The sequence below is a fragment of the Bactrocera latifrons genome, unplaced genomic scaffold, assembly GCF_001853355.1.
Source record: "Bactrocera latifrons isolate USDA-ARS-PBARC rearing strain unplaced genomic scaffold, ASM185335v1 scaffold_61, whole genome shotgun sequence".
NCBI lineage: Eukaryota > Metazoa > Arthropoda > Insecta > Diptera > Tephritidae > Bactrocera > Bactrocera latifrons.
This window is the reverse complement of record NW_017537279.1, coordinates 219,101-232,998: the sequence shown is the minus strand read 5'-3', so window position 1 is coordinate 232,998 and position 13,898 is coordinate 219,101. Positions and strand designations below refer to the sequence as shown.

Below are 13,898 nucleotides of genomic sequence, written 5' to 3'. Positions count from 1 at the left end.
CATTTGGGACGAATAGCATCTCGAAGAGATTTTATTATTGACAATACGGACTTTAAAAACTTATGAGAAACACGCTAAAAAATTCTGTTACTGAAATTATCAGTGCATTAAAATGATAAAAAATATGGAAAAATTTAAAAGCACTAAAGAATTTAAATTTTAGTTTATACTTTTTAAGATTTTCATTTCAGGTTTTCTTTATTACGGTTTGGTGTTGGTCAAATTGGCATTTATTGGATTAACTATATTAATTAATTAAAATTCAATTACTTTAGGTCGTTATAAAGTACAGTTCTCGTTAATGTTACGTAATTACATTTTCATTTTTTAAAAACAATCGATTTTATATTAACTTCAGAGTATAATTAATGAATATGTACCGGTAGGGACTACTAATTAGATTTACATAAGTAAGCATCTAAGTGCCTACTTAGCAATTGCTACAATTATAGCATTATTTAGAAAGTACTGAGTAGTAGTTACTATGTTGCTTAGAATCTTTGTTGTAATTTAGAAATTTTGCTTCTTTATGTTGTTGTATTTGTTGTTGTAAATATGGAGTTTTGAAAATTTGTGTTTTTTATTTCAGAGTTGCTTTGGAGTAGTAAGTGCTTTTAGAACATACTTTTTAGTACTTGTTGCATGTAATAAGTATTTTTCGCCTGCAGCTTGACGCCGTTTGTATGCCACACAGCAACTTAATACTTTTTGTGTGGAATTGTGCACCTTTTATGTAGTTTTAGTACTTGCTGCGTGCAGTTTTGCTAACACTTTTTCATGAAATTTAGTACTAACCGTTTACATTTTAGTACGAGCTATTGGTTTACTATCTGATTCAGTATAATCTTGCTCATATTGTATTACTTTTATACTTACTTTTCTTGTACTGAGTTTAGTACGCTTTGTTTGGAATTTAGAATTTTCTTGCTTAAAATTTAGTACTTTTGCTAATGTTCATGAAACTTTCTAGCCTGATATTATACTACTATAAGCAAAAAATAGTAAGACTTTGTTCATAATTTTAAAATTCTTAATTTTTCTTCAATATCTAATTCGTCCCCCTCCAAGTAGTTCCCATTAGCCACAAAACTCTTGTGCTAACGTTTTTCCAATCCTCGAAACAGTTGTTAAAGTCAATTTCTTGAATAGCCTTTAATGCGCGTAGCCATTCACGTATAATGTCTTCAATTGACTCAAAACAGTTTCCCCGTAGCGATTGTTTGAGTTTGCTGAATAGCCATTAGTCAAACGGATCTAAATTAGGCAAATGTGATGATTGTGGCACGATATTGGTTGAAAGTTTGGCGAAAAACTCACAAGGAATCAATGCATTAAGCGACGCGGCAAGAGTTTTCGGTCCATAATTCTAGCCTGTTTTTAATAATAGCTTCATATACATCTCTATAATCGAAGAAAACTTTTAATATAGCCTTTGTTTTTGTGCAGGTTTGACGTGGGTTTTCGGCTTTGGCTCATCTTTGCCCAATATTGAGTCGATTGATCGTCTGTTTTCGGGTCGTAAGTATAGTTACAAGACTCATCGCTAGTAATAATATGTTTCATGACATTCTGGTAGTCGGAAAGCATTGTTTCATAGACGTTAACGTAACGTTGATTTTCGAAAAAATTTAGTGATTTTCGAACCAATTGTGCCTTAATTTTTCTTAGACCGAAATTATATTTCATGACGAGTTTTATTGATCCGTATACTAAACACCAATGATTACGCTGATGTGACATTTAGCGCAAATGTCACTAACAGACATACCAACAAAATAATACTTAGAGCGAAATTTATATTAAAAAGTCTTACTATTTTTTGCCCACTGAGTTTATGTTTGGTGATGTTTTGAAAATTTATTATTTTAGAACTTTATGGTTACAATTTAGTGTCTTTTATGTTTAATTTAGTTTATTTTGTAAGAAAAACTCTCGTACTTCAGTACTTTCTTATAAGGTGTAGTAATATAATACATATTGAGTACATATTGCTCGTAGTTTTGTACTTTCGCAAGCCATTTATTACTTTTAGTACAAAATTTAGTACATAATTTTATTTAGTACCTTTTGAAATGCACTTTGATACTTAATTTGTTTAAAGCGAACTTTAACGTGATTTTTGGTAATTTTAGTACAAAATTTAGTACTTAATTCTCCTCAGTACATATTGAAATGTTTTTTGATAACTAATGTGTGCAATTCGCAATTTAACGTGGTTTTTAGTAATTTTAGTACAAAATTTAGTACTGTTGATTTAGTGCTTAGTACTCTGCTACATTTTGCATGCAAATTGTTAGTTTTAGTTTATGATTCTAGTACATAATTAAGTATCTTTTGCATTCATTATTGTATGTAGCACTAAATTTAGTACATTCAGATGACCTCTCTAGACTTTAGTACATTACTTTGTTACATGCATGTTCCATGTTTGTTTCAGCTCTTTTAATATACAATTTCGTAATAATTGCAAGCAATTTAGTACATTTTGGTACTAATTTTGTAACAATTGCAAGCAATTTAGTTCCTTTTAGTACTACTTGATAACTTTTCGCATGAAAACAAGTACATTTTGTCTGCACTTGAGTCTTTTCAGCCCATAATTGCACTTTTTATTGTTATTTAGTGTTGCTTCGCGTTATATAGTTATGTCTTTTAAGCTGTTTTTTTGTTGAAATGTGTAACTAACATTTCTTTAATATTGTTGATAGCTCCCTTGCTGTCATACATTAGCATWTCATAACCTCACTTCTTGCAGTTGCCATCATTTGCGATGAGTAGTTCCTTAGCTTCCTTTTTGCCCTTCTTCTTCTCCTCCTTAGCAATCAGCTTCGCTAAACGTTCCTCTTCCTTGGCGAGACGCTTCTCTTCCTGCAAAATTAGAGTTATAAATAACAAAGGGAAGAGAGAAAAACGATTACTTTTTGCTACAGKAGCGGTAATGAGTCGTATGAGCGCAAATTACATAGTAATTATCTACTTGAAAGTAGTAACTTTAACTCTTAGAACCTCAGTGTAATGAATACAGTACAAAAAAATTTACGTTAGCTAGCTAAGTAATTATAAGGATATATACTGAACTGATATAGTTATATATGTATATTTATGTTTTCAGAAAAAAAACTTCATCTGCCAACGAACTCTGTTTACACACAAATAATTCCTAATTGCTAGTTATTATCGTATGTGTAATTAAATAGTTAATTATTAGAAAAAAATATATGACTACTCTATATGTAACGTGAAAACTTTATATTATTGTTGTKGGTTGTTGTTAAAAGTTTTCTATTGTTGTAATTGTTTCGTATGTGAGCCAATTAGCCATTGTACGTTCATTCACACACATTCATTCAGCCACTCAAGTATTGTTGTATTGTTGTCGTGAAGTTGTTGTAATGCATGCGACATGCTACACATAGAAAACCATAAAGTTTTGAATATCAAACAAAAGCAACTCTGTGTATGCGGTGCATGTGGCTTTACGCCTATTTGTCCTTTCCAACAGTCATACAAGCATACACGGCAACATCGGGCGCACTTCCTGCTAGCTATGATATTTGATAGTGTGTGGGTGTGTGGCACATTTTGTGGCGGTTGTTGTCGGTTACAAAAGCACGTAAATAAACCAAAGGATAAAGTTGAGGGAGAAAAGGAGCTCCCAACACACATTTAACGCGAGCACTAAAAAACAATGAACTGCTGCTGAATATAATAAATAACAGTAATAATATAAATGGCATACGATTGAGCAAATGAAAGGCAACAACACGCGGCTAAACTAAGAAATGTATGAGCAATTAAGTTTTAGTAAAATTTAAAAATGAAAATGGTATCGAATGAGTAGTTAAAGAGCGGAGAATGATGAAAAAGTTGTGATTAAAAGGAGTGTAAAACAATGACACGAAGAATACAAAACCGAAATTACCATTAAAGTTAACAGAATATGTATGTATATAGACATCGAGGAATTACGAAAAAGTGCTTCAGATAGTTTACTTCCTTTAAATCTATTGTTTGAAATGAAAAATAATTTATTTGGTATATAAAAAGAGGCAGAACGAGTAAGAGATAAAAAATAGCTTTGAACTAGAAAACAATACAAACATTTATGTGAGCAGAAATATAAAACGCATAAATTGAAAGATAAAATTATTAAATAATACGTAATGAAAATGGCTAAAGAGTAAAATTTAATTATGTTAAATACCCAAACACAATGGAAAGATCGAGGACGCAGAACTGCCATCACAACAGACAGCCGGACGATTTTCTTCTGCTGCTCTCTGAAAGCATACATCGGCAACTCGATATAAATTAACTGTGGGACGGCACTTTAAGCTCTTTATGTAATACTGGATTGGTTTTCGGAAAGGTAGAAAGAACAGCTGGTACGACGAGGTGTGTCATGTCACAGCGAAGAGAAAATAGACAGCCTACCTCGCAACTTTACAATCGACCATAACACAGGTGGGATGGGATATATACCGAGAGCTGAAGAGGAAAGCGAGCCGCATTTGCAGATAAAAAACGAGAGAGACCGAAATGCGTAAATACGAAGAACTTGACAAGCTGGTAAACTGGGGTACAGAAACGGAAAATTCTTCGAAAAAATGTGGCGACTATMAKAAGGTTWSAAGACTGGACCATACTACAAAGGAATCCTCAAAGATGATCTACTTACTAATGTCCCCAGCTTGCTAAAATATGGAGGGAATACTTCATCGGTTTGCGGAATGGCAGCGAAAGTATAATAATAAGAGATGAACCATTGCCCGACCATGAAGAAGTTTGAATACCAATTACCCGTCTAAAGAACAACAGAGGGGCGGGGCCGAGCTATTWAAATACGGCGGCGAAGAACTGATAAGGTGTATGCATCAACTTCTTTGTTGAATATGGTCGGACGAAGACATGCCTGACCATTGGAATTTTAGTGTATTTGGCCTTATACCTGGAAGACCTCACAATCTGCTCCAACTACATACGAGGGATAAGCTTCCTCAACATATATGGGAAATATTTAAGCTTATTGCCAACAAACTGGCTGCACCTTGTCGGAGTGGCTTTAGGCCTGGAAAATCTATTACCGACCAGATTTTCATTATGCGCAAAAATCTCGTGATAAAAGGAACGATACCACAACTTCGACAATTTCAACTCTGCTATTGACAGCACGAACAGGAACTGCCAATGCGCCGCTATGCCTAAACTTGGTATCCCCGCAAAACTAATGCATCTCTGTAAACCGACTTTGAACAATACCAAAAGCTCTGTCAGGATCGGGAAGATGCTCCGTTCGATGCCAAACGAGGTTTCAGACAAGCCGACTGTAACCGTACGTGCGAATTTTTCTGAATTGAGAAGGTACAAACTTCTATAATAGTGGCGTATGACGTATCATTGGCCTCAACAACCGCGTCGTTAGTTCTGTTTTTTCCAGACTGGATAAGAAAGCAAAGCAAATGGGTCTGGTAGTCAATAAGGGCCGCACGAAATATCTCCATATCCTATCATCAAACAAACAGTCGTCATACTCGCGACTTGGCTCCCACGTCACTGTTGACAGTCATAAATTTAAATCGTAGATAATTTCGTCTATCGTGGAACCAGCATTAACATTAATAACAACTTCAGCCTCAATATCCAACACAGAATAACTCTTGGCAACAGGTGCTACTTCGGACTGAGTGGGCAATTGAGAAGTAAATTCCTCTCTCCTCGAACAAAGATCAAACTCCACTAGTCACTCATCATCCCCGTCCTGCTATATGGTGCAGAGGCATGGACAATGACAACATTATCGCAGTCGATGGAACGATGAGCTGTACGAGATATTCGATGATATTGACATAGTTGGACGAATTAAGAGACAGCGGCTGGAAAAACTCTGGCTCTGAAAGAATTCGACGCAGTGCCCGCCGGTGGAAGCAAGACACTTGGAATGGCGATTGGAGTTTGGCGCCAAGCAGCGAAAACGAAGAACGACTGGCGCGCTGTTGTAAACACGACTATAACCACATAAGCGGTATTTACGCCAGAAACTCTTACAAAATTAAATACTAAACGCCAAAACAGTTTTGTAGAGCTTATTTTCCAATGTTAGTTTCTTTGGCATGTGACTTTTAATAAAAATGGGACGTTTATATCAGATCAGATAAGGACTTTCATCACTAGTTTGCGATTTATTCAGCAAATAAAGAGTCTAATCTTTGTGTGAGCATTAAACAAAGTTTTATGGTATCTGAAGTGCGAATGAGAGTTGTTATCGTACTTGCTATCGGTTCATTGAGTATTAAAAGAAACTTTTATCTGGCTTCTTATTGGGTTATAGTAATAGTCCCTCGCAGACACTGAAGAACCAAGAAATAATAAGCGACCTGAAAAATCTGGTTTCTACTTTTGAAGCTTGGAGTTTTTTTCTCGCAARAATARAAGGTTTTTGATRTCTTCCGCAGGCGTAGAAGTCCATTATACATATATAATATTAATATTATTGATATATTTAGACCTATTAAGGTATCTACCTTATTATAAACACCAAACATATAGTAAATGTAGAGCTATTTCACACGAAATTCGAAAAACTACATAAAGGTGCATTAAAATAACTGAAAGAATATAACAACGTTGAAGCAAAATTTGAAGGTAGAAAAATAAAGTGAAAAAATAAGAGCAACTCAACAATGAAAATGCAAGCTGTGTGTGATAGACCAATTACCGACATTACTTTCCAGGCAGCCAAACCACCATACAAGCATAATAACCCACCACCGACACCAACACCACCACCATTACGACCACCATCGACGTTATGTGCATCATCTTCATCTTTATTATCATCCTCATAATCATCATCATCATCATCACCACCAACATTTTTTATAATATTTTGCTTAGTATTTTTGCTATGTTCATCTTTACAAACACCGTTAGTTCGTGGCGTCGCTGTAGCGTCACGTTCACGTACACCCACCTTTCTCGCTTCCTTTTCCGCTTTCATTTTAAGTTTCTCCTCCTTCTTCTTACGCTCCATAGATTCATTCTTCTTATTGTCGGCTTTCTCCTCTACAAAATGTGAAACAAAAGAGAACAAAGAAATGTATAGTACTCGTATATATATACATATATATTATATATGTAGAATGAAGATGAGTTGGAGAGTGTGCGGAAATTATTCAAATTATCTGTCATCACATGTAAATAGAGGCGGTGATGGAAATTACTCTACTATTTAAAAGTTTCCTGATAAGGGTTATTACACTGTTCTTATTGTGGATATTTGAAAAACTTTGTGAAGAGTGACAGATCGAAAGACAGTTTAAACTTGAGACATTCTGGAACGTATCGCGTTCAATGGCAAAACAGAGGCGGAGAGATAATATTGTGTACTTATATATTAGGTGAGAGGACGGTGTGATAACATATTTGTAAAATAATGAAGAGTAATCCAGAATGCGGTACTTTTTAGACAACCCGAGATTAGAGCTTCCATAATTTTAGATGTTAGCGCAGTACTTCAGCTTAACCCTAATATTTTGGAACCACATATCATATCATCCAACTGGGCCAAACAAATTCGGTTATCATTGAGCGGTAGCAATTTCCATTCATCGTAACGCCGGGGTATTGGTCATCATGGATGAATTAAGGAACAATGACGCCGCCGGCCCATGAACCGCACCAAACCAACGTAATTCAATGGTGACTCATGCAGTACATGTGGATGGGTGTCTGATCAATAACGCACATTTTGCTTATTGACGAAATGAGTCAGAAAGGAGCCTCATCGCTGAAGATGATTTTTCGATGAAAATCTGGAAGATTTTCAAGTTGCTGCTCAGCCCAATTCACGAATATAGGACTATTGTGGTGGTCAAGYAGCTTCAGTTCTTGCATTAATTTGAYCTTGTCAGGATGTAGGCCAAGATATTTTCGTAAAATTCGCCACAACAACGTCAAARAGATGCTCAACGCTTGAGAACGRCRTGTGAGAGACAGATTTGRSTCCTCCTCAATTGATGATMCTAGCGGYAGCAATATTCCCACACTACGGGCACTTCTTTGTCTCACTGGCACGGGAATAYTTTGTGCTGTAGMTATGCATTGAAATTTTTCCACTAGACGCTCGATTGTTGATCTGACACGACGATTATGACGACCATAAATTGGAYATAGCGCTCTTAAAGTTGAGGCCCACTGAYTTCGAATTTCGGTAGTAAATATTAATAATTTCGAAACGTTGTTGGATCATATATCTTTCCATGATGAAATGGCAGATTYCACTGAAGAGAAATTTCAAAAGAACGGGAAAAAATATGACGTTGCTTGCTGTTCCTATCGGTCTACTTTTGTAGCATTCCTATTGAAAAATCTGTTAACTATAACGATGATTCTCTTCACAATAATCATATAGTAATTCATACAGAAAATAAACCAGTGATAAAAATATTTGCTTGGAAAACTTGAAAAATGGATATACAGGTGTCGTATGAGTACCTTCTTTTTATATTTAAAAGTCTTTAGTTCGTTTGGTACAGGATTCACTCGTACCATGTTGAAAATTCAATTAAGCTCCGTTTCCATAGTTGTCCATGAAAGTGTACTGTGTCCAAAAGGACAAAGATATATAAAATCTTTCATTTAGAGCTTACAATACCTTATATTCAAAAATGGAAAAAAACCTTGGATAARGTTTGGAGAGRCTTTTAARCAGCCTGCTTTCAGAGGCTAACTGCTTATGTTCTTTTACTTCGGTAAGATTAAGAAAACTAAAAAGTCCTTTTAAGAATATTATAGTCCTGGAATTCTAAAGTGGTTGGTATACACAATAGACTCAAGAATCTAAATCCGGCAGTGAAAAAATCATCGATAAAGTAGTATAGTGAAAGAAGGAAGATCCAAAGGTTTCAATTGTATTTAAGCAAATATCCAGTATTTAAAAGTATCCAGATTGTCTGATGATTCAGCGCAACAGCTAATAATTGCATGAAATTTATTTCTTTTACTTCGAGTTTGCTTCTTTACGAATTATACTTTCAGGTTAAATAAGTGGGATATGCGTTAAAATGGGATAGAATATTTGAGTGTGCACATCCCATAACTTTTGAACTTACTGTGATTGCTATTGGTATTGGAGAAGAGTGGAAAACTTCGGTTGGAAGAGCTGGAGCGTGAGGTTGGTGCTGAATATGATTTATTATTGCTGTTTTGGTTCGACGCAGACGATTTCGGTACAGGTGTTGACGCCAATGAAACGCTATTACCGTTAGCATCGTAAGTCACCTTCTTACTATTACTGTTATTTGTTGTTGTGCTTGAAAGCTTCCCATTTACTTTGGCTGTGTTGCCACTGGTACTATTTATTGCCATCTTCTTATCTTTATTACCCAAAGTGTAGGCATTCTTTGGCAGGGAGTTCTTGGAGACCAGAGGACTAATTTTGGCAGTGCCACCAGCCTTTAACGGCGGTGGACATAAGCCGTTAGTTGAAGCAGAGACCGCCAGTATGTTCATGGGTCTTTTGGGTGGTGAAGGCGGTTCGCACAGCAAGGGAGCAATTTCGTGCGCGCTCGATGAGGATTTGGTGTAAGAAGAATAACTGTAAATAAAAAAAATATGAAAATTGGTGTTAAACATTTTGAAAACGAGTACTCACCGAAATCGTGGATTGCTAATGTGCACTGGCGAAGGATGTGGCACTTTGGCTGGACTGCGAAACTCTTTAATTGGTGGCAGTCTATTTTGTAGATCCGTCAGTCGTCCCTTGGTATAACGGCGACCGGGATACGTATGTGTCGCGGGCGGAAAACTGCTGCAGCTGCTAATACTCGAACCGCTCGACGAAGAATTACTTAAAGAATTGAGTGGTTTACGCGGTATAGCACCCGAGCAGCCCGCCGGACAACCACCCGAATGTGAATGTGAATGATGGTGATCATCACGTGGCGAGAGCGAACCTGAAACGGATGAACCGGAAGGCGATAACGTGAGCGTACCATGTGATGTCGATGCGCCGGGTGGCGCCAAATGATTATTCAGCACCGGTGTTTGTGTATACGCTGACATGGCAGACGGTGATATGGGTGAGGCGGGCGAGCAGAGACCACTCGAAATGGAAGACGTCTTAGAGTAGGTGGACATATGTGAGACACCCGACAGTGACGACGAACCCGTCGAACTCATCGAATATAAGCTATCCGATTGTGCAACACGTCCGCCACCATTCGGACTGCGTGGATAGCGACCATGCAGCGCGGGATGTGGATGGAAGGCATGGTGGCCGCTATGCGCATCGCCCATCGAATAGGAACTGGCCGAAGCGTGCACACCACCCGCACCGACACCGGCGGAAGCCCAACTTTTGGCACCCATGGAATAGCTGCTCGCCGACTCTTGTATGCGCCAAGTGCCCGAGCTGGAGGTGAGGCGATTCACACGCGCACGACAAATCACACAGCGCAGTGGCAGCAGTCGCTGTGCTACGGCACTTTGTATTGTCTTGACAAAGCAGCGACGACAGACGACACGATGGCCGCATGGTGATGTTTGCATGGTCGCACGCGCATTTATGCAGATAACGCATTCATCCTCCTGCGAGGTTGGTGGATCCGGTTCGCTTTCCTCCAGTTTGCTCAGTAATTTGTCCTAGAGGGAAGAGATAGACAGAGAAAAATAACGTAAGTAGCGACTTAGTAGTATGTAATGTGCATAAAAATTTTTCTAACAGCGGCGCCTAAATGTAGGCAATCTTTTGCATATAATAAATAGAAGCTGAGAGACAAACGTTGCTCAGTGCTTATTATCTCTTCACTTAAGAGAATGCATGTAAGGTAGCTGTAAGAAAATAGTTAAATGATTTTTTTTGCAAAAGTAACAAAGACAATACAACAATAAATCAATGGCGTTGCTAAAGATCGCTTATTTTCTTTAGTTTATTGTTGCCTTTAGTTTTTATGACTAATCATTGTGGATTTTTATGTATTATATGGTATTAGCACTTGGCTGGCACTCAGTCTTTTAAAATATCAGCTGGGGATTGATATTTTTTTAGGGCAGTGATTGATAGTTTTTCGGTATAATACATTAATATTTATAGTATTTGTGTGTATATAAGAACAGGCACTTCAATATATTGATGAATATGCATGTAAAATTCTGGTCGTATTATATACCAGCATTTAATGGTAAATTTTTTTTATTGCTACCAAAATAATTATTAAATCTGGCACAGAATCTGGTTCAGTGGCCGAGTTGAAGGCTAATTTTTAACTGTTTTTAATTTAAATAGTTTTTGATAACATTTTATTGTTGGAATGAATTAAGAGGCATAATAAATTAAACAGCTCCCAAAGAAGAGACGTTCCCCGTTCTACTTCCAAAACCAAATAAGCAAGCAGAAGAACCTTTATCATATCGACCTCTGTGCATACTCGACACGATTGGAAAAGTGTACGGAAGCATTGTAAGAAAATGCTTGAAGTTAGCAATCCAAAAAGCTGGCGGATTATCAGAGAGACAATACTTCTTTATAACAAGTAAAGAAGGGCTAAGTTCGGGTGTCACCGAACATTTTATACTCTCGCATGATAAAGTGATAATCAAGATTTCAGGCGTAGTTGTGAACCGATTTCACCCATATTTGGTACATGTTATCAGGGTGCTAAGAAAATATTATATACCGAATTTCATTGAAATCAGTTGAGTACTTCCTGAGATATGGTTTTTGGTCCATAAGTAGGCGACGCCACGCCCATTTTCAATTTAAAAAAAAACCCTACATACAGTTTCCTTCTGACATTTTTTCCGTAAAATTTAGTGTTTCTGACGTTTTTTGTTAGTCGGTTAACGCACTTTTAGTGATTTTCAACATAACCTTTGTATGGGAGGTGGGCGTGGTTATTATCCGATTTCTTCCATTTTTGAACTGTATATGGAAATGCCTAAARGAAACGACTCTATACAGTTTGSTTGACAYAGCTATAGTAGTTTTCGAGATATGTACCAAAAAGTTAGAGGGGGCGGAGCCACGCCCACTTTTCCAAAAAAAATAATGCCCCTCCTTAATGCAGTCCTTTGTGCCAAATTTCATTTTAATATCTTTATTTATGGCTTAGTTATGACACTTTATAGGATTTTGCCCATCTTCGAACTTAACCTTCTTATGGAGCCAAGAAATACGTGTACCAAGTTTCATCATGATATCTCAATTTTTACTCCAGTTACAGCTTGCACGGACGGACGGACGGACAGACAGACATCCGGGTTTCAACTCTACTCGTCACCCTGATCACTTTGGTATATATAACCCTATATCTGACTCTTTTAGTTTTAGGACTTACAAACAACCGTTATGTGAACAAAACTATAATACTCTCTTTAGCAACTTTGTTGCGAGAATATAAAAAGTGGTTCACTATTAATGTACTCACAGAAGTTGTTGATACTGCGAAATGTTTAATAAGTGTGAAAGATGGAAAGGTCGTTTTTATCATTATCTGATAATAACTATAAAGAGTTACTTTCGAAATAAGGGATTTCTATTCGATGCGGACGAGGGTACTCAAAACTACACTATCTCCAGTGGAGTACCGCAGGGCTCGGTTTTAGGCCTACTACTATGAAACCTAATGTACGTTGAGTTGCTGAGAATAACAAATGTGAGTTTTCACATTCGCATATACGGATGAGCTCTTAGTGGTAGTGCTGGATAAGTAGCTGAATGACCTGCGGATTAAATGCAATGACAGCATATATGGTTTGAGCTGATGGTTTGCTACCATGAGACAGAAGTCTTGCTCATAAGCTTCAGAGAAATTAAACRAAATATAACGCTCCTCATAAGAGATTGTGAGATTATTTCACAGCCGCAGTTGAAGTTCCTTGGTGTAATAGAGGACTCAAGACTCAAACTCAAGGAGGACTTGGAAAGTACGACATGTAAAGCAAAAAAATCTATAATGCTTTATCTATAATTATGGCGAATAAAGGCTGTATGCGTTCCAGCCAACCATTTTTAATAGCTAAAGTAATGAGATCAGTTATAATGTATCTGCCCTCAATATGGTTCAATATGGCTRGACATAAAATAATATGCTAAACTAATTACCGCAGTGCATAGGCTTTCAGCAATACTCTTGATAACTATCCGAACTGAGTATTAGCCAGTATAGCGCCTATTAACATCCAGGGATATGAAGTCGCACGAATACTTATATAACTTACCCGAGACGTTTATTGCAGCTTAAAGAAAGGAGTGAATCAAAAGCATCGCCATGAGACAGCAACGATGGCAAACTTCATGCAAAGGACGGTGGACCCACGGACTGATTCCGGACATACATTCGTGGATAGATAGAAAACATGGCTACATAGATTTCCACCTGACTCATATACTCAATGGCCATGCTGAACTAAACTTAGAGGTAATCTTAAGGTGGCAAATTTGAATGAACGTGTGTGCAAGTTCTCTGTTCTCTGACTGGAAAGCTATCAGCGATGTGGCAGCTCGAATTATAACAACATTGAGACATTTACCAAAGATTAGACGACAGTCAGTTCGTACGTACAATAGAGGGTACTTAAATATCTTCTTCTCTCCCATGAATTAATGTTCTGATTTGTATATTGTAAAGGGAAAGAGTCGAGTCATAAGGAAGATGATGTTATAGTTTTCAACATAACCGTTGTATGGAAGTGGCCGTAGTTATTAGCTAATTTCACCCATTACCCTAAGTATCTGAAGTAGTGCTAAGAGACTTCTTGTAAACAAGTTTTGTTGATGTAGGAAGAATATACGTAAATTTTATCATTTAGGGTTCGAGACCATGCTCATTTTTAAAAATATTCTCAAGCTTTCAGTTTCTGATCAAGTTCGAATTTACATATACATATACTAGAGGACC

The 13,898-nt window shown here is 37.0% G+C and overlaps 1 protein-coding gene across 1 annotated transcript in view; it reads right to left on the bottom strand.

Moving 5' to 3' along the window:
• Nucleotides 1–2,081: 2,081 nt before the first annotated feature.
• The window catches only part of LOC108975086 (probable serine/threonine-protein kinase DDB_G0272282), a 132,352-nt gene continuing 120,535 nt past the window's right edge, over nucleotides 2,082–13,898 (bottom strand). The window contains exons 2-5 of the mRNA XM_018943355.1: nucleotides 9,653–10,641; nucleotides 9,111–9,595; nucleotides 6,971–7,062; nucleotides 2,082–2,868 (exon numbers count right to left, since the gene is read on the bottom strand). Of these exons, the coding sequence (XP_018798900.1) occupies nucleotides 2,743–2,868; nucleotides 6,971–7,062; nucleotides 9,111–9,595; nucleotides 9,653–10,641 (1,692 nt within the window). The 3' untranslated portion in view covers nucleotides 2,082–2,742. The remainder of the gene's footprint in view (nucleotides 2,869–6,970; nucleotides 7,063–9,110; nucleotides 9,596–9,652; nucleotides 10,642–13,898) is intronic.